The sequence below is a fragment of the Pangasianodon hypophthalmus genome, chromosome 6 (genome assembly GCF_027358585.1).
Source record: "Pangasianodon hypophthalmus isolate fPanHyp1 chromosome 6, fPanHyp1.pri, whole genome shotgun sequence".
In the NCBI taxonomy this organism is placed as follows: domain Eukaryota; kingdom Metazoa; phylum Chordata; class Actinopteri; order Siluriformes; family Pangasiidae; genus Pangasianodon; species Pangasianodon hypophthalmus.
Window position 1 is genome coordinate 18,626,717 of NC_069715.1, and position 27,819 is coordinate 18,654,535.

General features: G+C 41.1%; 1 protein-coding gene across 3 annotated transcripts in view; it reads right to left on the reverse strand.

Annotated features, from left to right (window-relative positions):
• The window catches only part of rasgrf1 (Ras protein specific guanine nucleotide releasing factor 1), a 243,423-nt gene extending 215,609 nt beyond the window's left edge, over positions 1-27,814 (reverse strand). For 2 of the 3 annotated variants that reach the window (XM_053234818.1, XM_026932720.3), the window contains exon 1: positions 27,235-27,814. In XM_053234818.1, the coding sequence (XP_053090793.1) occupies positions 27,235-27,510 (276 nt within the window). In that variant the 5' untranslated portion in view covers positions 27,511-27,814. Of the gene's footprint in view, positions 1-12,910; positions 15,974-27,234 lie in introns of those variants that run through there. The other variant, XM_034305503.2, reaches the window with a different exon arrangement.
• Between the last annotated feature and the right edge of the window lie 5 nt (positions 27,815-27,819).

Sequence of the window (27,819 nt, forward strand, 5' to 3'; positions counted from 1 at the left end):
AATCAACTGAACACCATTCCACTTGTTTTGCAATTGTTTGCATATTTCTTTCTTAAATTGCTGCTAAAACACTGTAAACAAAATACTGTAGTGACCACCTGTGACCACTTGCTGCTAATTACTATGTTATGTTTACATTTACAATATTTGTTATTATGTTATAGTTCTTTGCACGTTACCCCACACAAGAGGTGTGTACTGGTCGTAACTGCACTGTCCTTTACTGTGCCTATTGTCCTGCTTAGTAATTGTTGTACTGTCTTGTGCTGTTGCACACATCTGCAAACGTGCACTTTATGTAGTCCTGTGTAAGTCTTTGTAGTCTTATTTAGTTCTGTGTTATTCATGTAGCACCATGGTCCTGGAGGAACATTTTTTCATTTTACTGTGTACAGTACCAGCTGTTTTTGGTTAAAATGACAATAAATCCACTTGAACTTGAACTATATTCAACACAAGTTCTCCTACCCACCTAGCCTGAAGCTTTGCAGAGGCACTAGAATATTGGAGTTATTCTATGATTTGACTAGGTTTAATTAATTTACTTATTTACACAAGGTCATAAATCAAAGTGTGTCATGGCACCCTGTATATTGTTGATTAAAAACATAGGATCCAGACGAGATCCCTACCTGCACAGCCCAAAGCTCTGTGGTGGCATTAGAATACTAGCATTATTGTATGCTTTATTTTTATAAATGTAAATCAGCTGCGTCATGAACACACCTGGTAATTTAAATCCAACCTTAAATCAAACCTTTACACACAACTTAACTAAAAGATTGCTAAATGAGGCCCATTTTTACTTTATAACATAGTTTTCTTGCTTACTCAGTCACAAAAAATAGAATGCTATCCAGAAAGCTCCACAAGGAGTCTGGTTCATAAGTTTAATAAAGTTGTGTTCTATAAATTGCTATTTATCATTAAAATCTGTAAATTAAAATTTTTTCGAGCAGCCCTGTTTTCTTTCAGTGTATACTAGTGTTTCCAGAGCATAGTCATAAGGTTTAAATTTAAAGAAATTATGAATAGGAAGCTGGTGTTTTTCAAATTGTGCAGGTTATGCAGCTGTTGAATAAACAAAACAGCGTGATTCCAAATGCAATCTAGAAACATGCATTTTTGGCCCAAAAAAACATGCTTGGTGCCTGGTCCCCTAATAAAATCTGTTTTGACAGATTTTCGTTTTTTGAAATATATATACCTATAATCTAGTAAAACCAGTAAATGTTTTTACTAAATCTTTGAGATTTATCTTCATAAAAATGTAGGAATTTAGCTCATTTAGATTAAGCTGATGTATTCTCCACCAATATGTAAGGAATTTACCTGTTTAGGTTAAGCTGATATATTCTCCACCAAAATATGTAGGACATTAGCAGATCAGCTCAGAAGGGGAAATCTGTAAAATTAATATTTTAATAGCTGATCAACTATTCGTCCAGCGATAAGCTGAAACGAGTGTATTTATTAATTGTGTATGGGATATTACCTCCGTGGCCACCGGCAATAATATCCTAAATGTAGTGAAACACTATATTAATAGTAACAAGATCGGCAGTTTAAGGCAATAAATTTGAAGCACAGAGACACAAGAAACTGGCCTTTAAAAACTAGACGAGACTTTATTACTATTCTAACAACACGGAAACTAATCTAAGACACACACTCACACACAAACAGGGGTGAAAATGGCTTTGAAAAGAAAGTGAAATTCCAAGTTTCTAGCAGTTTCTCAGACCATGACCTGAACGAACCATCAACTTATCAGTTTAATTTAACATTTGCTTCATTTAGAAGGGCTTTAAACTTGAATTAAATGCACCAGTTCAGCGAGAATCTGGAGGTACTATACTTGCATTTGTGTTGCCAGGGATTCCCTCGTTGTGTTGTTGTTTGGAAGGATTTTCCGGCGAAGTTGGTTGGCCTTATGTAGCGTCTTGAGAGACCAATGAGGAAGATAAACAGAGTGAGTTGCGAACCCGGCGGAGTCTCGTAGGCGGGTTGCAAAACTTTGATGAGTGGTTCACAGCAGAACGAAGGCGAGAGTTGGAGGCTTTGCAGGAACCAGTCTGGATGCGGAGTCTCAGAGCAAGCGTGATCTCCTCGTGATGAACTTCTAAAGCTCTTGGTTGATGAGACTTCCTTCAGATGTGGATGGAGACTCTCTTGAGCTGTTTAGTTGAAGAGGACTCCTTGAAGATGTTGGTAGAGGCTCTCTGTTGGTAGAGGCTCTCTGAAGATGTTGATGGACTGTTAAACGATCAAAAAGCATCATAATGACCTGGTGGCTATAAGCATGACACATATATGGAATGACATTAAAAGAGGCAACAAGTTTCCAAACTATGGTGCATCATGTCGTCATTGTCCTTACAAGAGATGTAAAATAGCCATATGTAGTCTGTTAAAGCTGGGTTCTGTGGAATGTGTGGAGGGTGCTGAACTTTATGTTCCTGGGGAGAACAAAGGTCTCATTCCATGAGGGTCCTTGGGTGAGTCCCCCCCCCTTTTCTGTAGTTATCGGTTTTACCATCGTGTTGGGTGAGCCATCTGGTCTTGGGCAACAGCCTAGATCAGTAAGTTTGACAGAGGTTCCTCTTGGCTGAGAGGGTTCGTCCTCTGGTCAGGCACGTCCTGTCAGTTGCTGATTGTTCACAGGACAGTTGAAATCCAGCAATCAGTAAACAAGCGGTAATTAGCTTGGCTCTACAAAGTCTGGAAGCAGGATTCCTAGCTTTATGGCTTCTTTGCTTTCCTTGCCTGTTCACTTCAGATCATACAAAAACAAGATTACGACTACCCTTAATACATATAACTTTGCAGAGCTGTCACCACTGTAAGCTCAGAATTTCAATACACACAGGTGATACTTTGGCAACATACCCAGGTATACTGACCAGTGCCCAGGTAGATTTCTTCCCATAAAAAATGCATAGTATTTATTCAACCATTCCAAGAAATTGAGGCACCTTGTTTCTAATTTGGCAGAGACATGAATGCAGCCTGGGGTAGGTGAAGAGAGAGACAATAACATTAACTAATGAGGTAAAAAAAAAAGAAATGAACAGACCTGGTAAAACATTTTCTCATTTACTATCAATGCTTAATTGTTAATTACCAAATGACTCTGAGTACTATACAGTAACTTCCAGCGGTAAACAGGCTGGGCAAGCCCAGCTTGTGTGAAAACTGATAGCAGCTTAAGGGTATGAATCTACCTTTTTCAGACAATACAGATCAGGGCTGGATGATGTTGCAAAAAAGAAAAATGAAAAAACTTCAACTTTATGAACAGTTCTCGATTTCTTTTTTTGTGTCACTGCATAATGCAATTGAAAAATTACATAATTTATTTATAAAGTTTTTATTTCTTGAAATGGAGTTTGGTAAAATAGTAACAGCACCATATATAACAAATAGTGCAAACAATGGTTCTTTCAGTTAAAGGGTATTTAAAGAAAGGCTTTTAAAATTATTATTTGCACTAGATGGTGCTGGTACTATTTTTGCACAACTTAGTGAACCATTCTTTTTCGACAAAGTAAATGGGGACTATGTCTTTCGTGACATGAAATGCCACCACAACTGAGAAGTCAACGTGGGGTATTCTTCTCAAATCCGAGTTCCTTCCCCTATATACATATATACATACATACATACATACATACATACACACACACACACACACACACACACACACACACACACACACACACACACACACACACACACACGGATCAGATCACCAATGACAGGTGAAGTTAATAAAATTGATTATCTCATTACAACGGCACCTGTCAAGGGGTGGGATATACTACATAGCAAGGCAACAGTCGGTTCTCAAAATTGATGTGTAAAAATGGGCAACTGTAAGGATCTGAGCGTAAGGATCTGAGTGACTTTGACAAGGGCCAAATTGTGATGGCTAGATGACTGGGTCAGAGAGTCTCTAAAATCGCAGGTCTTGTGGGGTGTTCCCTGGTATGCAGTGGTTAGTACCTACCAAAAGTAGTCCAAGGAAGGACAACTGGTGAACCCAGGGTTCCTACACCTTTTCCATTTCAAAATTCCATACTTTTCCAGACTCAAATTTCCAGACTATTCGGTAGATTTTTCATACCATATTTAACATCTGATAAATGGTTTTAAAATCCAACTGTTAACATGTATGTTACATTCTGACTTTGTTTACTATTATGTTGCCAAATAATTGCCAGAAGATCGTAGCTAGGTACTGTAGCTCATACAAATCAATTAACACCAAACCAAGACAAGTTCAATGCACTGCATTATATTAAAACTGCAATGCTAAAACAGTGCAATGTTAAAACAGCACAATGTTATTCAGTTTTTGTCATGTAAATTTAAATAACTAAACCTTCAGCCCCTACAGCAACAGGAGGGATGTTCATGTACAGTTCACCAGGAAACTAGAAAAGAAAACTAAAGTCCATTGACTTTGCTTCATTGTTAGATAAAGCATAAAACATACTTGTAAATGCTGTAAACACAAGCACAGGGCAAATGGTGACAACTGAACAGAAATATTCATAATTCTGCTCAGCTGAAAATATAGGATTATGTTTGATACACTTTCACACACATTTTAAATATTTTAAATTCATATTATAGGTTTTAAAATAATATTGTCACTAATTACATTTATTTAGAAAATATTATTTTCAGAATAATGGCAGGATATGCTATCCAGTATAATAATGTTTGCTGTACTATAAACTTATTGATGAAATAATTTATTAGGCATTACCACTCCATGCATTTCCTCCAAGTATGCCCCAACAAGTATTCACCCATATAGCATTATTTTACATTATTTTCAGCATTATATTCAGTAGTTTAATATAGTACTTTCAACTGTAAACATTCATTTTCTCTTGCGCAGTGCAGATCCACTCTCACGTGTTTAGCGCATGCATTGGTTCTCTCGAACTAATAACATGAGCTTACATTATGAGAAGAAACCTAAAACGCTTTATAACCTGCATATATTCACCTCTGACACAACGGTTTCATACTGTAATCGTGGTTTGATGTTGCACGATCACCAAACAACAAAGTACAGTCTGATTTAAATGATTGCGTGCTTCTTTTATTTGTTGCTGGTTTGAGTGACGCAGATGTGCGCTCATTCATTTAGTGAAGTTCAAAAAAAGACTCGCTTATGGTAGAGATAAACAGTATTATGTTATGGAAATACGCGCCTTGAATTCATTCAGTCGTGTTGCACGATCACTAAACAGCAAAGCACAGTATAATCTAAATGACTGCGCGCTCCCTTGAACTTTTGCTTATTAGATTGTGTGGCGCTGATCGCGCGCTCGTTTAACGGAGACTCGTCTGTACTAAAGACCAACAGTTTTGCGAACTGGAAATACGCACCTTGAATTTAAACCACTGATACATTATAAAACATAAAATAACAGTAAAATACAGGTGTAAGTGATGCAATCACACCATGTCACGCACATCATACAGCACAAGCGCTCTGTGAATGCACCTGATGAAGCACAGCAACCTCTCCAAATTAAATGGTATACTTATAATCTTTTATTAAGTGTATATACAATGTGTGCTGGACAACTTGTTGGGTCGTGTTTTTCTCTTTCAGCATGTTTCCGTCTTTTTCACTACTGTTACTGCAAATACTCCACATTACCACTAGCAATGGCTGTTAGCTTACTCAGTGACACTATACAGGCAGCTAACGGATCCATGCATTCAAATCATTATCTGGGTGCGATAGCTGACGTTAGCTTCAGTTCATCATCTATCTTCCAGCTAATGTCACCTAGTTATTTGAAGGCTAGACTGACTAGCTAAAATTCTCACCGTTCATCATTCGGCGTGTTGGTGGGTTCATTATTTGCTGTGGTCGGTCTTGGTCTCATGTTGGGCTGGGCCATAAACGTTGTGACTCTGGGTGTAGAGGATGCTGTGACCATACGAAGGTGCTTTTGCATATGGCTTACAATTGCTGCCTCCCCCATATTGGACATGTCAAAAGATTTTACAAAAATTTGCATGTAGCTTTCTTTTCCCATTTGAAATCCTTAGCCAACCAGGCTTTATATTTGGGATTGTCAAGCCAGCCCTCGGAAAACTTGCATTTACCCATTGTGGCCGTTCAGTCCACACCCCAACGCTGAAAGCTGGACGATATTACAAGTGTTTAGGCCATCGCTGCACTGTGATGGCAACTGCTGCTTAACAACGTAACAACCAATCACAGCAGACCGTCCCTCCTGAAGATCCAGTCTAGCACCGACCTTTGGCTGTGCTGACTGCCCACTCCAAAAGCCATGAAAAACTCTTCGCTTGTATGATAATTTTTTTTTTTTAATTCTCAATTTTATATTTTAGAAAACAGAATAAGGGCAATAGTCTGGAAACACAAATATTTTTCCATACTCTGTTTTCTTTTTTATACTTATCCAGACCTGGAAATTACTAAAATCAAATTCCATACTTTTCCATACTGTGTTGGAACCCTGTGAACGGGCGACACGGTCACAGGTGCCCAAGAATCACTGATGCATATAGGGAACAAAGGCTAGCCCGTTTAGTCCGATCCAACAGAAGAGCTACTGTAGCACAAATTGCTGAAAAAGTTAATGCTGGCTATGATAGAAAGGTGTCAGAACACACAGTGCATCGCAACTTGCTGCGTATGGGCCTGCGTAGCCGCAGACCGGGTCAGAGAGCCCATGCTGACCCCGTCCACTGCCAAAAGCGCCCATATTGGGCACATGAGCATCAGAACTGGACATGAGCAATGGAAGAAGGTGGCCTGGTCTGATGAATCACTTTTTTAAATCATATGGATGACCAGGTGCGTGTGTCGCTTACCTGAGGAAGACATGGCATCAGAATGCACTATGGGAAGAAGGCAAGCCGGCGGAGGCAGTGTGATGCTCTGAGCAATGTTCTGCTGGGAAACCTTGGGTACTGGCATTTATGTATATGTTACACTTTGTATGTGTTTATGTTACTAATGTGAGGCCAGTCGTTGTATCTATTCATTCAAAACAAACACTACAATTCTATCATGCATTGCTACCGATTTTATGCTTGCTTGTTTTATGTGCTGAATAAACATTATTCTACTGAACCTCGTCTTGTGTTTGCTGTCTCTCAGAATAACACTGATGCCAAGCTACTATTTCCCTCCAGAAATTTCGCTCTGGGATGAATAAAGTCTAATGTTATCTTTTCTCTTTCTGAACTGTAAACCTTAAGATAATTTCATGAACACAGACATGAACTACAATAACAAACACCTGGGTTAGTCAGTTTTTGCAACAAAGCATTTTACCTGCAACTTCAGCAGTCTCAGCTTGAATACTCTGATGTCAGTATGGATGCAGCAGGTATGCTTGACTAGCAACAGGCACTAGCGGCTCAAGGCCACTTAGTAGGAGAGAAGCAGCAGCAGCTAGCCATGATCTACGCCAATCTAGCACAGCTAACCACCACGCTGATGCCACCACTAGCTGCAGTGGTGGCACATTCCCAGTCTGCTCCTATCGCACACCCGGACAAGTACTCTGAAGATCCCGACTTTTGTAAGGGGTTATGCTACAGTGCTCCCTCTATATGGTCAGGATGGAGTTTCTAAGGGGCATAAAGTCACTCTGTTCATCAACCTGCTCTCCAACAAAGCTCTATCCTGGGCTACAGTGGTCTATTCTCAGGGAGGGAAAAATATTACTGTACATCTTATGAATGCTTCATCTAGCTCTTTCAGTACATTTTTGATCACTCGCCTGAGGGCGAAAAAACAGAGTAGATCCTGTCCATCAAGCAAGGCAAGCATAGCACCATTGAGTTTGCTCTGGAATTCAGAACAATCACCACTGGCAGCAGTTGGAATGAGCCAGCGCTCAAGGCGGCCTACTGATAAGGCAGTCTACACCAAGACATCCTCACAAAGCTCGCTTGCCATGACAATCAAGTCTGGCTGGTTTCACTCCTTGACTTGTACATCCACCTAGACCACCTCCTACAGAACCGAAGCATAATGTGAACTGAGTGGAGCCAAACCGAGCATCAGTGAATCGATGCAACCTAGACAGGCTAAACTCACCATGGTGGGATGTAAAAAGTGCATAAGATGAGGACCTTGCTTCTACTCTGGCAGCCCTCAGACCAAGTGGAATGGTGCAGCACATGGTCCACAGCAGTCCCTCGCCTACCCATGGTGAGTAATTCTAAATTTTCATCTCCACTAAATTTTTTCATCCCAGTGCAGATAAGACACTCAGAAGGTCTCTCAACTGTTCCTGCCTTGATCGACTCTGGAGCAGCTGGCAACTTCATCAGCCATGCCCCCATTGAAAGACTCAATATCTGCACCCAGCCACTCCAGCACCCACTGCACATCCAAGCATTGGAAGGCAGACCAATTGGAGGATGGTCCATACCCACTGCACTGAACCCACCATGCTCCAAGTCAGCACCTTGCACCACGAACATATTAGTCTTCTCGTCACGGTCACCACCAAGTATCCCATAGTTCTAGGACTTTCCTGGATGCAGACCCATGACACACAAATCTGCTGGGCTGAAAGGAAAATTACCCTCTGGTCCACAAATTTTCTGGCAAACTGTCTCCAAGCTCCTCTTCAACCTCCAACGAAAGCCCTGAATCAAGATCCATGATCAAAATTCCCATAGATTATCAGGAGATCCTGGAGGTGTTCAGTAAGGCCAAAGCCAGTGGCCTTGCTCTTCATTCATCCCAAGATTGTGCTCATGGCAGGCACCATGCCTCTGTGAAACCGTACGTATCCACTTTCCACCACTGAGAGTCATGCTATGGAGGAATAGATCAAGGAGGCACTGAAAAGGGCTATATCTGACCCTTAACCTCTCCTGCATCAGTGGCATTTTTCTTCATGGAGAAAAAAGGGGCAGACTGAATTGACTATCAGGGGCTAAACCAAATGACAGTCAAGTACCACTATCCTCTACTCCTGGTTCCTTCCTGGTTCCCTGGTTGGAACAGCTCCAAAGTGCCCAAATCTTCATCAAACTGGACTTGCATGCTGCTTATAACATAATCCACATATGAGAGGGAGATTAACATCACCTCAAGTCACTTTGAGTACTGTGCAAGGCCATATGGGCTCTCTTGTGCACTCTGTGTTCCACTGTCTCATAAATGGCATACTACTTGATGTTTGGAAAATTTCTGATCTATTTGCCATCCAAAAAGACTCATGTGGTTCGTGTCAAACTGGTCCTGACACTCCTCCTCCAGAACTACCTCTACCTCAAAGGAGAAAAATGTAAGATGACCCAAAACAAGGTCACTGCTGTCAAGTATTGGCAGGCACCTACCACAGTTAAGGAACTACAAGGGTATTTGGGGTTCACAAACTTCTAAAGGAGGTTCATCCAAGGCTTCCAAGTCCATCGCGAACCCCCCACCTCCCTGCTGAAGAGGTATTCACAAAACTCAAAAAGGCATTTACCACAACCACCATCTTAAAACATCCAGACCCCTCAAGGCTGTTGATTGTGAAGGTTGATGCCTCTGAAACACTGGTAGGGGCTGTATTGTCTCAGATGGTTGGGGAAAAGCCAAGCTTCTTCCAGTGTCGATTTTCACAAAGCAGCTTTCCCTCACCATGAGAAACTACACTGCCTGGCCAAAAAAAAGTCGCACAATCTAATATTTTGTTGCACTGCATTTAGCTTTGTTTACGGCACGCATTCATCCTGGCATTGTTTCAACAATGCAACTTCACAACATTTATTTCCATCCAGAGTTATGCAAACAATGTTCAGTATTAATTTATGGCTGAGATCTTGTATTGAGGACAGGAGAGTCTAACCACTCCGTAAAGTCTTCACCAGCACATCCCAAAGACTTTCAATGGGGTTAACGTCAGGACTCTGTGGTGGCCAATTCATGTGTGAAAATGATTCCTCGTGCTCCCTGAACGACTCTTTCACAAGTTAAGCCTGATGAATCTTAGCATTTTCATCCTGGAATATGCCTGTGCCGTCAGGGAAGAAAAAGTCCAGTGACGGGATAACCTGGTTATTCAGTACATTCAGATGCGCAGCTGACTTCATTTTATTGCCACACAATGAGGCTGAGCCTAGACCTGACCAATTGATGCAACCACAGATCATAACACTGCCTCCAGAGGTTTGAACAGTAGGCACTATGCATGACGGGTGAATCACTTCATGCATTTCCCTTCTTACCCGGACACACCCATTGCTTTGGAATAGGGTAAGTCTGATTTTATCAAACCACATGACCTTTTTCCATTGCACCACAGTCCAGTCTTTAGGCTCCAGAGCAAATTGGAGTCATTTTTTCTGATTAGCCTCACTAACAAATGGCTTTCTTGTGGCCACACAGCTGTTTAGTCCAAATCCTGTAAGTTCTCATCACATTGTGCGTGTGGAAATGCTCTTACTTTCACTATAAAACATAGCCGTGAGTTCTCCTGTCGATTTTTTTACGATGTGACATCACCAAGCGTTTTAAAGATCTCCAATCACGATCATTCAAGATTTTTTTCCGACTACGTTTCTTCTGTGAAGTTGACAGCTCACCACTATCCTTCCAGGCTTTAATAATGCATTGGACATTTCATAACCCAGTTCCAGTGATTTCAGCAATCTCCTTAGTTGTTTTCTTTGCTTGATGCAGGCCAACAATTTTCCCCTTCAGTAACATCTTTTCCACAACCACGGAATACGTAATCTGCCATGGTTGTTTAAGAAATGAAGAAGAAAAGCTACACACTGCATTGGTTAAGGTTAAAAGAATTGTTACCGGCTGAAACATATTAATCTGTGCAGTAATGATCCAATCATAGGCTTGTAGGGAAAATTTTAGCTCATTTAGATTAAGCTGATATATTCTCCACCAATATGTAAGGAAATTAGCTGCTTAGGTTAAGCTGTTGTATTCTCCACCAAAATATGTAGGACATTAGCAGATCAGCTCAAAAGGGGAAATTTGTAAACTTATTTTAACAGCTGATCAACTATTCGTCCAGCGATAAGTTGAAATGAGTGTATTTATTAATTGTGTATGGGATATTACCTCCGTGGCCACCGGCAATAATATCCTAAATATAGTGAAACACTATATTAAGAGCACAGTAACAAGATCGGCAGTTTAAGGCAATAAATCTGAAGCACAGAGACACAAGACACTGGCCTTTATAAAATCAGACGAGACTTTATTACTATTCTAACAACACAGAAACTAATCTAACACAAACACACACACACACGTGTAAACAGGGGTGAAAATGGCTTTGAAAAGAGAGTGAATGAAATTCCAAGTTACTAGCAGTTTCTCAGACCATGACCTGAACTAACCATCAACTTATCAGTTATTTTAATATTCGCTTCGTTTAGAAGGGCTTTAAACTTGTATTAAATGCACCAGTTCAGCGAGAATCTGGAGGTACTATACTTGCGTTTGTGTTGCCAGGGATTCCCTCGTTGTGTTGTTGTTTGGAAGGAGTTTCCAGCGATGTTGATTGGTTGGCGGTCTGGTTGGCCTTATGTAGCGTCAGAGTGAGGTGCGAACCCGGCGGAGTCTCGTAGGCGGGTTGCAAAACTTTGAAGAGTGGTTCACAGCAGAACGAAGGCGAGAGTGGGAAGCTTTGCAAGAACCAGTCTGGATGCAGTCTCAGAGCAAGCGTGATCTCCTTGTGATGAACTTCTAAAGCTCTTGGTTGATGAGACTTCCTTCAGATGTGGATGGAGACTCTCTTGAGCTGTTAGTTGAAGAGGACTCCTTGAAGATGTTGGTAGAGGCTCTCTGTTGGTAGAGGCTCTCTGAAGATGTTGATGGACTCTTGCACAGGTGTTTTGGATGAGACTCCAAAGATGTGTTGGACTCTCTCAAGGATGGATAGGATGAGACTCTTGGAAGATGTTGTGGATGAGACTCAGAGTTTCCTTTGTGTCAGGGGGTTTTAACCCTTTCCAGTTGGGCTGACCCCAAAGTGTTTGCTCCAATCAGCAGGATCTTGGGGCAGGGTGTAAACTGTATTCTCCTCCTCTGACACTAATTAACATTCTGTTCTCTGAGTTATGTGCTTTGCAAACTTTGCATAAGGTTAAGTTAGAACTTTGTTAAGGAATTTGGTAACATGCATGTAATACATCGTACTCAACTTTACATTATACCGACCCTTAGGAAATTCAATAGTGATCACACACATACCAAACATGACATACCTGCTGTTATTGATACACACACGAACACTTTGGTCCCTGTTAACCGATCAAAAAGCATTATAATGACCTGGTGGCTATAAGCATGACACACATACTGTCAAGTTATGTATGTTTTTGCTCTTGCCCAAACTTGAAAAACGGCCTGATCAGTACTGAAGGACTGCAAGGGACAACTCAAATCCTTTTATCTTCTTTTATTTAGGAGCAGCAGGTTTTAGCAGTAGGATTAGTTAGGATTCAGTAGGTTGATAACCTTAAAACACAATACAACATTGAATTATTAAATGAATATTTTTAAACTATACAAAAACAGCCATTATTATAAGTACTGCAATTAAACAATTTCAAAAACAACTCAAAATTGGACATAGCAAAAATGAAAAAATTGCAGATTAAGTATAATACTTCATTATACACAAACAACTTAAACAACTAGTTACATATATACAAGCATGAACTCAAAATTTAAAGTTTCTCAGTACAACCAATGAGCCATGATAGTATAACAATATATTAATCAAACTAAACATTCAAGTTGCTTGCCTTCAAAGAATGAAATAAGTAGGCAGTCTACCAATCATAATAAATTATTTAAACACAACTGAAATAACTTAGACAACAATTCAGCTTTTCCAATTGACATAAGCTTCACATAAGCTCCTACCAGTTGCGTCTTCAGTAGTTGATCCACGAGCGGAGTTCTTTTGTGTTTTAGTTGCTTGGTTGAAAAAGCCAGTATGATTCTCTTGCTTGTTTGTTGCCAGTGTGATTCCTTTGTTCTCAAACATTTCCCATGCAGGTATGCAGGTGTTGAAGCTTCTACAGGAAGCAGCATACTAGCATCCAGTTCTCGCTGCCCCCTGCAGGTTTGGAGTCTGAGTGCTTGACTAACAACTGTTTTTTCTGCCACCTACAGGTTTGGAGGCTCGGAGCTGAGTGTATGTTTGAATGAATTGAGTGTGTTTTGTTGCTCAGTGTGTTTTGACGCGACACATACGGAATGACATTAAAAGAGGCAACAAGTTTCCAAACTATGGTGCATCATCTTAAAAGTCATTGTCCTTATAGGAGATGTAAAGTAGCCTTATGCAGTCTGTTAAAGCTGGGTTCTGTGGAATGTGTGAAGGGTGGTGAACTTTGTGTTCCTGGGGAGAACAAAGGTCTCATTCCATGAGGGTCCTTGGGTGAGTTCCCCCCCTCCTTTTCTGTAGTTATCAGTTTTAGCATCGTGTTGGGTGAGCCATCTGGTCTTGGCCAGCGATCTAGATCAACAAGTTTGACAGAGGTGCCTCTTGGCTAAGAGGGTTCGTCCTCTGGTCAGGGATGTCCTATCAGTTGCTGATTGTTCACAGGGCAGTTGAAATCCAGCAATCAGTAAACAAGTGGTAATTAACTTGGGTCTGCAAAGTCTGGGAGCAGGATTCCTAGCTTTATGGCTTCTTTGCTTTCCTTGCCTGTTCACTTCAGATCCTACAGGCTCTTAAGTATTTGCTTATTTAAACCCAAACAGCACCCTTTTTTGGCCAGGCAGTGTATGTTATTGGTAACAGGGTGCTACTACCTGTTAAGTTGGCCCTCAAGGAGTGGCCGCACTGGTTGGTGGGGGCAGTGCATACATTCATCATTTATACCAATCACAAGAAACTAGATGACTTAAAAACAGCTAAGCAATTGAACTCCTGCCAAGCATGATGAGCTCTCTTCTTTGTGTGATTCCAGTTTAGGGTTTCTTATAGACATTGCTTTAAATACATGAAAGCTGACTCCCTCTTACGCCTCTACCCTGCCCCTCCAAAGTAACCAAGTGATGTGCCCATTCTGCCACTGTCCTGCTTCATAGGTGCTTTAACATGGGCCATTGAGCAAGAAATAGCATGCACACCAGAACAACAGGTGCCAACTTCATGCCCCACTGGAAAGAAATATGTGCCTGCCATCCTCAGTGACCAACTGATCAACAACTGACCACCAGCTACTCCAAAATGGCCCAATATACTTGCCAATATTCCCAAGTTCATATCCTCATGCTTTTGTACCCAGGCCAAGGACCCTGTTGTCTGGTAAGCTTGGTCACGCCACAGTAACCATGGTCCCATCTGTTTTATCACTAACCCCCCCAGGGCCTTCCAATAACTCAGTCATGATGACTGTGGTCACCACAGACCAGTTTTCAAAGTCTCTGATTCCCCTGCCCAACCTACCTTCAACTTTAAAAATGAGTTCCTCTGTTTTGAATCATGTGTTCCACAACTTTGGAATTCAGTGGAAATAGTGAGTGACATGGGGGCTCAGTTTATTTCATGTGTGTGGAACAACTTCATGGAAAAGCCGTGAGATCTTAGTCAGTTTAACCTCAGGTTACCACCTGAAAGCTAACGGACAAGTGGAGTGAGTCAACCAAAATATTTGGAAGATTGTTAAGGATTTTCTGTGCTGACAACCAAGACGACTGGGCTCGGTTTCTGCCGTGGGCCAAAATTCCCTCTGCCATTCCACCACTCAGCTCTCCCTGTGTCTATGTTTACTCGGCTACCAGCCCCCATTGTTCCCCTGGACTCCTAACACCACTGATTTCCCCCACAGTGGATGAATGGTTCAAGTGGAGTGAATGGGTATGGAGAGCACCCATAAGCATCAGGAGCAGTTAGCCCAAGTCAACAAGGAGTTTGCTGACTTGGGCGCCAAGACAAAACACCTCAGTATGCACCTGGTGACTTCGTGTGGCCCTCCACCAAAGATGTCTGTGTAACTCATGGTTGCAGGAAAATATACAGTGCTCATTACAGTTAGCTGGCCAGTTTGTTGTTAACAAAAGACAAACATGGAGATGTCCATTTTTCCACAGTGTTGAGGTTTGCCGAACTTTTCAAACCTGTACCAATTCCATATTTCTAAAGTGATATTTCCACCTTTCTTTGCCAGGAGCTCAGTCCTCTGTGAAGTGCTGCCTGTCTCCATAATGGCGATTTTTTTATTTATTTTTATTTTTTGTCTAAGCCTGCAGTGTTTAGGGGCAGGACAGACTTCAGGAGGCATTTATCAGGTTAGGAAAGCTGTTTTTACTTCGTATTGGTTTAAAATTTTAAATAACATTTATGGATTTTTTAATTTAAAAAATTTAACATGTATATGTCAGACTTTTCACTAGGGATTTTTAGTGCAGGACAAGGTGCAGTTTACCGGACAAATGAGTTTACTCCTGGTCATATGTTAATTACTACTGATTCAAGAAAACACTGAAATTTTTGGCTATATTGGCTGTATTCATTTAAAGAGGCATGCATGATTGAATTGAAGGAGGTGTAGAAAAGATCTTTACTTAGCTTAAAATTTATATGTACTTTATTTACCTTGAAATTTGTATGCCTATTAAGTGAATATTTTTACTGGACTCTGTGTCTGGCAGGATCTGAATTTGCCAGTCACACAGAGTTTTACCAGTCAAATATCAGTATTTATGGGCTAACAAAAACCCTGTTATATGTAAACCTGTAAAATTTCAATTAAAGCATTTTGAAAGTCATATTAAAACATTAATTTGAATTAACTGAATTGTGAAAATCGCCCAGCACCAAGTTGGCTGGCCTCACATGTCTCAGACAAAGCACATGATTAGCTTTCACCGTCCCTGGTCGGTAACTGTTGTATGATAGGGGAAACTGGTAGGTGGGAATTTGCCAAAACAAAATTAGGCAGAAAATAGGAGGGAAAATCCAGAAAAGTATTTTTATAATTGAGTGCCTGTAATCTCACAGGCTATTTTAATGAAAATTTGCAAAAAACTTTTTTGTTTGCAAAAAAATTAAGTGTTTAGCTATCATGTGTTTAGAAATGTAGAAAGACATTTCTATATAGGTACAAGCTAGTGTTAGCTCTTAAGATAACATATACTAAATGGTAGCTCAATAACTAATGGCTTTAACTGACTATTAAATGTTAGTGTTCAGAGAAGCAACTAACTCTTAACATTAACATCTTATAATTAAGCACCTAACTAATTAAATGTATGTCACATGCTATAATTCTTAACATTTTTGTGTGTCTTTTAGTTTTCCCTTTTTTTCAAGGCAAAAGCAGAAGCTTTCAATGCCAAGACTAATAAGAAACTTCTAATCAACCCAGAGACTGAGGCATGGACAACTCATCACAACTAGCACTGAATAGGAAGCCTAAGTATGAACAATATTTACCATATACCTTTATTGAAGCCTGTCCCCAAAATGTACTGTGTAGAGTGTATGTGTATGTTTAGTGTTCCCAGGTAGCCTCTATGCAGAATAGACAAGTACATAATGGCTGTAGTCCAGCCTGTACCTATGCTATTATACCAGGGTGGTTTTTAAGTGAAGAAGTTACTGTTACCACCTTGAAATTGATTATTTTCCTATAACAGCCTGTACTGAAGTGTTTTATTCCTCATAACAGTGATTTGCCAATGATTCCAATTTTTAATTTCTTAAAGAATGAAATGTTTTTTAACTGTATATTTTTAAAATTAAAGTTGTGGAACACTGTGAGACAAGTTAGCTCCTGTCATCGCTTATAGCAACGCAGGTTTTCATGTTACCAACAAACCACAAAGCGTAAAACACTCTGTCCTGAAAAGTCCAAAGTCTTATTGACCTTTATAATGATGACACTGGACACTCCTTCCATAAATGTTAACTAAACGTCTCCTTGCATAAAACCTCTCCATATCAACAATTGTGTTTTTCTTTGTTACATAACAGCATCTGTTTAATAATTTGTTTATTAGTCTTGGATTATGTAGACTGTCTACCATACACGTCCCTGAGAATGCTGTTATAAAAAATGACAATGTATTAGAATGACCGCATTAATAATTACAGCTGGAACTACAGTTACAGTTGAATCCAGAATTCAATGGTGTAATGGCTAAAGATCAGTTCTTGGGGTGGTAGGGAGGGAGCAAGGTTCATCATGGAGCCTGAGAGATGAGCAACTTCCGCCACGAGGCAAGGGGGGAGTGGTGTCCACCTCAAAGAAAGAGGGGGCATCGATGTACACTGCAAATGTTGAAATGTTATTGAAAGTCACTTTCAAACAAGCCGCATTTAAATGAATAGGGTACATGCTATTTTACTCTTTTCACTATCCTGACAAGCTGCACTAGTGTGGGAATTGTGGAGTAAAAATGGATAAATTTTCCCTGTCCTCAGCTAAACACTTGTGTCTCAAAGTTCACGTGCTATCCTAGACTGTTAGTGAAAATTAATCCTACAGTTATACTACAGTTAGTGTTTGAATTTACAAACCTCTCAGGCATACCAGTCTTCTGGAACTTCTAGATTAGTAAATATTTTGAATGTAAGGGCTGAGTTTTCGATTTGAGACACAGTTGGCAAAAATAATCATGAACACACAAAGTTTGTCAGTGTGTATAACATTGCTGTGCATAAAATCACTGAACATTTTACAGTTCAACTTGGAAACCTGAAAGACTGGGATATTTTGGCTCTTTAGTGAAGCCATGAGGCGAAGAGAAGACGTTGTGTCCTCTCTGCTTCCTGGCTTTGACCACATTGTCTTCTCTCGGCCTCCTGGCTTTGCTGATGTCTTCTTCTCTTCTCCTCTTGGTTTCGCAGATGTCGTGCTCTCTGTGCCTCCTGTCTCTGCAGACATCACCTGCACCTTCTGCCAAGGAGATCCTCGCTCCATCTCCTGGCTGCACTGACATCAGCTCCGCTGGAGGACATTCTACCAAGGGGTCAAGGACCTCGTTTAATAACTTTGAGGCGCTTTGGGAACTGTGCCTGAAAGAGGGGACTCTGTTAAGAACCCCAGTCAAAGCATGGTGCTTTAACCCATGTTCTTATTGTGACATTTGTTTATTTCACTTCCTAGTCCTTGTTGTTATCCTGATTGTTTCTAGCTGTTCTTGTTTAGGTTCCTGATGTTCTGATGTGTATTTATACCCTCATGTTTCTCTGTGTCATTGTGAAGTTTCATTCTATGTTAATGTGCATCACTGAGCCCTTTTCCTGTGTATTCCCATGTATGCTGGCTGTTTATCTGACTTCCCTGTTTTGACTTTTGACTCTTGATTATCTGCCTATGATGTTGCCTGCCTGTTCTGTGACCATTGCTATGGTCTTTGATGATGACTTCTACCTTCCCCAAAATAAACACTACATTGACTATACGCACTTGTGTCCTGCCACTTTACAACACACGTTACACATATGCAGCAAGTGTATCAATAATGCCACTTGCACTGCCACTCCTTCTGAATGCTCACACAAAACATGTGTCAGTTATAAACCAGGCTTCTCTGCTTCATGTCAAGCTGATTATTTTCCAGTAACAACACAACACTTCTCACTAGAACTGGTAAGTCAGTGCAAGGAATATTCATTTGGTCACTTATTTTAAACATATGCATGTTACTGACATAATAAAATGTTCAGATGTTACAGTAGTCTTATATTATGTAAATCTGGAATTTTAAAAATGTAGCGTTGTCAAGGCTTGGGATCACAGAATATTCATGTGACCAAAACTTTTAGAAACCCCTAGTGTAACACAGTCCGCTCTGAAAGTATTGGAACAGCAAGGCCAATTCTTTTGTTATTACTATACACTGAAGACAAGATCGAAATGCAAGATCGAAAGATGAATGTGAGACGATAGATCAAAATTTCAGCTTTAACTTCCTGATATTTACATCTAGATGTGTACTTAGTGCATAGTTTTAGTGCCTAAAGAGAGGGAGGTAAGGCGCAACACTGCAACATACGTTTATTATTTAGCTTAGGTGATGGCAGTACAGAAAAAAACTTGCCAGTTGTACAGTATGTATTATGACTGGCATATGTGTATGTTTAGTGTCCCTCCCAGTAGCTTTACTGTAGTCTCATTAAGCAATAAGTAGAGAGAGACATTCATCACCATTCAATATGAAGCATGAGTGATTGAATCTTAGTGACGATCCAGATTAATACCTTTCATTCACTGCTCAACTGTTCACACATATCACACATAACATATACCTCTCACTCACCAGTCCTCAGCAGCACCATCTATTCTCAATCCCCACTCCCATACAGAGCCTCCAAACCACCGCCTCTCATTCCTCCACTTCCACACAGAGCTTCAACTCCACTGCCTCTCATTCCCCCACTTCCACACAGAGCCTCAACTCCACCGCCTCTCATTTCCCCACTCCCACACAGAGCCTCAACACCACATCCTCTCACTCACTCCTCCCACATAGAGCCTTAACACTCCCTCCTCTCAATCCCCACGTACACATCAACACCATTTCCTCTCACTCACTCTTCTCCCACAGAGCCTCAACACCACCTCCTTGGTCACCCCTCCCACATAGAGCCTCTACACCACCTCCTCTCACTCCCCTCACATAGAACTTCAACACCACCTCCTCTTAAGCCCCACTCCCACATAGAGCCTCTACACCACCTCCTCTCAATTCCCTCTCCAACACAGAGCATCAACACCACTTCCTCTCCTTCACTCCTCCCACACAGACCCTCAACACCACCTCCTCTCACTCATACCTCTCATATAGAGCCTCAACACCACCTCCTCTTAATTCCTAGCCCACATAGAACACACCACCATGTCCATGTACTCATTCCTTGCACACAGAGTCTCAACACGACCTCTTCTCAATCTCCACCCCAATGTAGTGCCTCAACACCACCTCTTCAGTCAGCCCTACCACAGAGAGCCATAAAAACACATCCTCTCTCTCCCCACTCCCACATTGAGCCTCAAAACCACCTCCTCTCAATCCCCACTCCCATGTAGAGCCTCAACTCCACCTTCACTCACTCACTTCTCTCATGCAGAGCCTCAATTGAGATTAAATCTCTATGAGATTTAATCTGTGATGAGATTCATCCACACCAGTAAAGTATGCTGAACTACACCGATCAGCCATAACATTAAAAGCACCTGCCTAATATTGTGTAGGTCCCCCTTGTGCCACCAAAACAGCTTTGACCCATCGAAGCATGGACTCCACAAAACCTCTGAAGGTATGCCGTGATGTGAGATATGATATGCTGTGAGGCACCAAGATGTTAGCAGCAGATCCTTTAAGTCCTGCAAGTTGTGAGGTGGGGCCTCCATGGATCGGACTTGTGTCTCCAGCACATCCCACAGATGCTCAATTGGATTGAGATCTGGGGAATTTGGAGGCCAAGTCAACACCTTGAACAATATGTCATGTTCCTCAAACCATTCCTGAACAATTTTTGCAGTGTGGCAGGCAATATTACCCTGCTGAAAGAGGCCACTGCCATTAGGGAATACCATTGCCATGAAGGGGTGTACTTGGTCTAAAACAATGTTTAAGTAGGTAGTATGTGTCAAAGTAACATCCAAATGAATGCCAGGACCCAAGGTTTCCCAGCAGAACATTGCCCAGAGCATCACACTACTTCCGCCGGCTTGCCTTCTTCCCATAGTGCATCCTGGTGCCATGTCTTTCCCAGGTAAGTGACCCACACGCATCCGGCTGTCCAAATGAAAACATGATTTATCAGACCAGGCCACCTTCTTTTTATGTCATAAACACAACTCTGCCTGGCATTCATTTGTGGATTGCTGCACGCATTTGTTGATTTTGAAACATTTCTAGCATCAAGACGTGCACACAAATCCACAAGTAGGTGGACTCCACCCACCGTCTACATTGCGCTGACCAATCATAGCACGTTCTCGCTCGAACCAATCACATCAGAGTCACCATCAGAGTACTGATCTATAATAACATTGACTTAAGTTATTGCAAATGAAGCAAGAAATGTTTTGTGTAGTTAGGATTCATGAAACTTAAATCAGTATGATTTCTGACTGCTTAATTATATGCCAAGCAACAGTAATAACTTTTTTTATGAAAACATTATTAATTTTTTTTTAAACCAGAAGTGTTCCATAAATCATACTGCCAAATGTTAAAACATATCTAGACAAAATTAGATTTAAAAAAATTATTTCAATGACCAAAATTAAACAGCCACTGAATTAAACACGCAACATGACGTGGTCATGTCATGATGTATCATGCTACAGTTTGAAATATTTTTGGAATAACACCTACTGTTAACTGTCTGTTAACTGTTGACTGTTAAGTCAAGTCCCCAAAATTGGAGGAACATACTCAAAAGTGTCTTTCATCAGAGCTGTGTGCATGAAGTCGAGTCCTCAAAATTGGGTGAACATACTCAAATTTGTCTTTTATTAGAGATGTGAATGTGTATGGAGTCATGTCCCGAAATGTTTCCTAAAAAAACTTCAACAAAGATTTGACAAAAAAGCTTTAATCAAAAATATCAAGTGATTTTCATGCTATTAGCAATATTTTTTAGCATTATCCCATTGCCAGCTTCTCTCCAATGCTGGAAGTCATTGTACTCAGACCACAGAAAAGTCTGACCTCTGACATGTAAAAGTGCAATGGAAAGGTCGTAAATCGGGAAAGTCGGGAACTCAGGCAACATCTACCTTGCCATTGTCTGACTTAACAAAACACTGTAACAGATCTTTATTAGCAAAGCTGAGTAAGACAGCTGACCTACATTATATATCATTTCTCTTCACTAATTGCACAAAGAATGGGCAGATATGGGTGTAATGGTCAGAGTACAATGTTCCATACAATGGATTCATAACTCCTTTAGAAATGAGTGTCCCCAAGGTGTTGTTTATCTATTGTTACACACTCAGTGTTTCCCCTGCCATTATATTAGGGGGGTCAACCCCCTAATATATGTCGCATCAACCACCTGAAAAACAGACAAAAATATCTGCGTTTTTTAAACACTCCCAGGGTGGTGAAGATGTCAACACTCACTCTCCTGCGAGTAGCAGCCGGAGTAGCTCTCCTGCTCCAAGTCAAAGTACAGAAAAGAGCCCAAATGCTGCATGCCCTGCACCTGACAAGCAGCAAAAGTCCAGTCACCACCAGCTGATGGATCTCGAAAAATGGGCCAGACATTTCTGACTTCCCATATCAAGAGGCTCTGGAAATTTTCTTTCAGAAGCCCAGAAAGATACACTGCAGTGACAAAAGCTGCACACTTTACGGATAATTGTCATTAAAAAAAAATGTTCTGATGTTTAGTTCAAAGTACAGTTCAAATAATTGTTCAGTTATTATATGTCATTAAAAAAAATACACGAACACCATAATTCCTTTGTGTTTGTGTCGGTGTCCGTCTGTCCAATCCAAAACGAGACTCAGAATCAAAAACAGGAAACAGTCAGAAGTTTGGTGATCTACAAACAGCAATATGAGGGGATATCCAAAACACAATACAAGAATGGAACAAGATCAAAACCGGGATTCGTAAACACAAAACAAAGGCTCGGCAAAGTCAGGCAGCAAAACGCTGAAAATTACTTCGCGCTGAACAAAGACACAAGGGTTTAAATATATAAACTAATCAAAGGGAAAACTAGGTATGAGTGATAAGGACACGAAAGGGATACAACCAATGACAAGACGGGGTGGAGACAGGACATGAGAGAAAACAAAAACATATGTGGCGAAGTAAACAAAGACATGACACACAACATAAAAGTGCGTGCTTTGGTGCTGCACGCTGTATGCACACTGAGTGCTTCTGCACACAGCGCTCGGTGCGAAGGGGAAATTCCTGACAGATAAAACCTCACCCCCTAACCCCAAGTTCAAACACTACCCCCCGGCGGTGCGGTGTAATGTAAAATGTCCACACAAAACCAAAGGTCCCGAGGTAGGCATTGTCTCTCTTGTTGGTTTTTTTCAGCAGAGCCGAAGAGAAGACATGAAGCATTTTGGCGGGAAGCAGGCAGTGGGTCAATGACAGGCTGGCCGGGGTCAGGTACCTAAGGCTTGGGAGGCCATGCCATTGGCCTCTGTGGTAAGCAGGTCTTGGGAGGGCGCATCATTGGCCTCAGGCAGGAGCATGTCGTGGGAGGCTGCGTTGTCGGGCCTCAAGCAGGAACAGAACTTGGGGGGCCATCCCGTCGGCCTCAGGCATGAGCAAGACGTGGAAGGCTGCATCTTCGGCCTCAGGCAGGAAGAGAACTTGGGAGGCCGTGCCTTCAGCCTCTGCCATGAGCATGTTGTGGGAGGCTGTGCCGTCGGCCTCTAGCAGGAGCATGGCGTGAGAGGCCGCGCTGTCAGCCTCAGGCATGAGCAGGTCTTGGGAGGCCGCACCATCGGCCTCTACCAGGAGCAGGACTTGGGAGGCCATGCCGTCAGCCTCTGGAGGGAGCTCAGCTGTGGAGGCTGCCCTGTCAGCCTCTGGCTGGAGCTCAGCTGTGGAGGCCACCCTGTAGGCTTCTGGAAGGAGCTATGCCATGGAGGTCACCTCATCTGCCTCTGGCTGGAGCTTTGCAGGGGGAGGCCGCCTCATCGGCCTCTTCATCGTCTCCAGCTTTCTTCTCCTCATAGAAGATGGTGGAACAGGTTCGTCTGACATGCTGGCCCTCCCCAAAAAATTTTCAAGATCGAAGTATAAGTCCCCCTTCCTAATACAAGTTTTGCATATAGCAGTGCTTTTGTCAAGATATACTTTTGATTTAAGATGCACACTCACACTCTCTCTCTCTCTCTCTCTCGCACACAGATGCACAAACCAGGAAGTCAATTGTCATGTTCATCATGAGCAAATACATCCTGATCTCCATTCAAATACTCGTAATAAATAAATAAATAAATGTCCAAATAGCATAATGTGACTGACTGACAAAGGTAATTCAAACTGATATTATTGACAGCATGAAATGAATATGTGCCAACACCTAGAACATGCTTTTATAGGCACCTAAGACTGTTTTTAACAGAGACCTATGCTTGAGCAGCTAGTGAGACACTCAGATGCATGCAAATCGCCCTCTCTATTCTCTTTATCTGAAGATGATATCTAAAATCTAAAAAATGTTACTGGTAAATTTGTACCTATCAGTGTTTTTGCTTTTGCCATTTCTGTCATGACAGCAATGACTTTATGCTGTGATACAGGTCTATTTATAGGTTCACCTAGACTATAAAAGGCTAGAGGCTAATATGGTTTCAGTATGCTTTCGAAAAGGCAGTATAGAAAGGCAGTTCTTTGCCTCTGCTCTGTGTTTTTAGGGCTAGGATAAAAGTCTTTCTCAAGGTATGTACAGTCAGAGGGCATGTTTGTTTATATGATGCATATCTTTCTCATGAACCTATCCAATAATGCAGTTCTCACTGAAAGTGAGCAGGACAGAGAGAAGTGTACCTGCCTAAAAATGGGGCATAACCTCTCCAAGCTACTGTACAGAAGCAAATTTAACATAATCAGTGTTAGTATTATCGGGCAGGGTGCAACACAATGCTACTCTGCTCCTGTCTCTACAAGACACACTGGCTCAGTTTTTCTAATGCAAATAGGAGTTGCCATAGGAACCACAGGCTCAAATGCAGATAATAATAAAGAGGGACAATAAATGAAGGGTGGAACAGGCTCACTGATCTGTACAAACAACAGAAAGTGAACGCCGGCAGGACAATTATCAAGAGGATGAATAATTATTGCTCCATTGTTTATATAAACACAACCGTTGTTTTTTTAAATTGTTCGTTATCTTTCCACGCACCAGTATTTACAGTTTCTATATGAACATCCATGTGCAACACAATCTGTGCTAAATTGAAGCAGGCAATATAGATTATTCTGACTCATCATTGTATATTTTTTTACATTTACCGCATTTGACAGTCACGTTTATCCAGGGCGACTTACATTTATCTCATTTACACAACTGAGCAGTTGAAGGTCAAGGGCCCAGCAGTGGCAGCTTGGTGGTGCTGGGATTTGAACTCACAACCTTCCAATCAGAAGGCCAACATCTTAACCACTGAGCTACCACTGCCATTCTGAAGGGAAAAGACCTAAAAATATGGAAATTACTCAGAGTGGCAGAAAGTTTAGCACACTCCTGCCCTGGAGTGCCCCAAGAACAGGGGAGCCTCCCAACACAGTCTGGAGGGGGAAATCAGGAAAGGCAGCAATAGTACAAGTTATTACTCAAAAACACACTAAAAGAGTAGTCTTATTCTCCCCAATAAAATGGCGGTTGAGCCAAATGACATGTGAATCCGAAATGTTTTGTGCAGGTGTTTTGAACTCTCTGATATTAACAGACACTTCCTGGAAGCCCGCCACCTTCCTCAACCTCACACATTCTTGACACTCACGGCCCACCCGCTCTGCAAACGTAAATGGAAAATGTTTCGAGTTCACTAATGTTTAAAGTTTAGCTGAGCTACAATCATAACCAACTGCATAATCACACATACGCTAGGCAATGCTTGGAGCTTCCTTCACCTCCATGTGAGGATGGCCTCACATGGATGATCTTAATCTTTCTGTGAGATAGCTGTGGATGGTATCATACAGACACCCTAAAGATTGCTGTGTATGGTCTCACTTGGAAAGCCTAGATTTTACTTACTAATGACTAAGCTTCAAACTAATATACGTTGAGAGGCTTGACACACTTGACTTACACTATAAGGCACTGGGGAATTTTTGGAGTAAACTTGGAGTTTACAACATATTTCAGAAAAAACCTGCCCATATTGATGTCTGTTAGCATGTGTTGCAGTTCCCATTTTGACCACTAGGTGCAATAATAACTGTGGAAGCTAAGTGGGGCAGCCTCATGCTCTGAAACATGAGCAAATCAATGGAATATGTATGGAGTTATGAATCAGGAGGAGATTAATATTTGTTGAATGGCTAATATAAATGATGGGTCTGGCCCCTGGCCCTATGAAAGAGCCACCACTGTTAGGGATCTAAATATAAATCTTATAGTCATAAGTACTATATACATAAAATTTAACTGAATGAAATTAATTTAAAAAAATTGTTTTTTAAAAAGGGTTAGTGTTTTATAAGGTCTATCTGACAACTGAACACTTCAGAGCTCAGAGGCTGACAAAAATGGCAGTAATGACTTGACTGAGCTGAACGCCCCATCCAAGTCATTAAATGTCTAAACGTTCATCTGAGGAATAAAATGTCTGAAACTAAACAAAATGTTAGCGAGAAAGCAGGAATGCTGACTGAGTGTCTTAAAACCCAATATCAAAGACAATTTGGAAAATACGGTTGCCAAGGTATGATGCTATTAATAACAGAGCAGGAATAAAATTACCCCATCAAAACACACACTGATTTGATGACATTTATCCGCATGATGGCGACTCTGAGATTCATCAAGCGCCTTCCTTAGCATCACTTTCTCTCTCTTGGAAAAAAAAAAAAAAAAGAGCATCAAGCCTACATTTGAACGTTTTGGTCAGGATGAAGAAATTTGACGATAATTAATCTGATACAATAATTTAAACATATAAATACCCCCCAAATATTGAACTTTATATAATTAATATAAAATATATTAATAAAATATATATTAATATAATTTTAAAAATTGAGTATATCAGATTTTATATATATATATATATATATATATATATATATATATATATATATATATATATTTTTTTTTTAGCATAATTAATATAATAGATATATATAAAATTCAATATAATTGTCCACTATAAATATTGCATTTTTCATTTTTGCTTTCAATCTACTATAAGAAGAAGAAGAACTGAGCTTTTGATCATTTTAGGCGTGGATATTTAATATCTAAACCAGTGTATTCTACACATTATGTAACCTACCTGTTATATTATCCAGCGCAATATAGGCACCCTCCCACCCCACCCCCATGTTCGGGGAGACGTGGTATTTGAATAAACTGCATACGTAAGACAGCAGTCCTAGCTACTTATCATTCTTATCATATCGTTTATGTTCACTTGCTCAGATAAAAACCGTTTCTAAAAGGGGTCGTTTAGAAATCAAATTGCCATTTTAGCGCTTTTTGCCTGACCCGCTATGGAACTAGAACTGTTATTTCAAAGTGATGGAAACACAGCAGAGCAAATTGGCCTCATTTCAGTCCTACCTGTTTTTCTAAGCACTCCTTGGCAGAGAGCGATGGCTTAGGCGATGGCGACCGGTCACACACGCAGCCCTCCACCAGGTACAATCCCGAGGGCCGCGAGCTCGACTCGCTCTCGAAATAAAACAACATGTTTTGCAGCAGTGCAAACCACTTGGTGTGCCATTTCGTGTTGTCCGAGCTCTTCTTACTTAGGCAGCCCCGCCTCGTGCCGTCCTTTTTTGCCAAAAGACCCAGGTAGGTGATGTGGCCATCATTGAGTCGCATTCCCTTCTGCATTTTCGCGCACGAAATACCGGAGCTCCGTGGGTTCCTTACATTTTCTTCTTCGAGCGAGAGACCCCCACGATTAAGAAGCGATAAGCCGCAGTCTGTTTGCTGGCGTCACGAAGGGATAAAGCACGGCGAAAATCGAGAAACCCAAGTGTATTAGCATCGTAGCCGTGAACCGACGCGACGTTTGAACCGACGCGAAGGCGCGTACAATCTCCACACTAGCGTTAAAGTCAGGCGGTTGATTAAAGAAAGGTTAACGTGAAATTCTCCAGAAAGCACCGCGCGCCCGAGGGATAACTGGAGATTGACGAA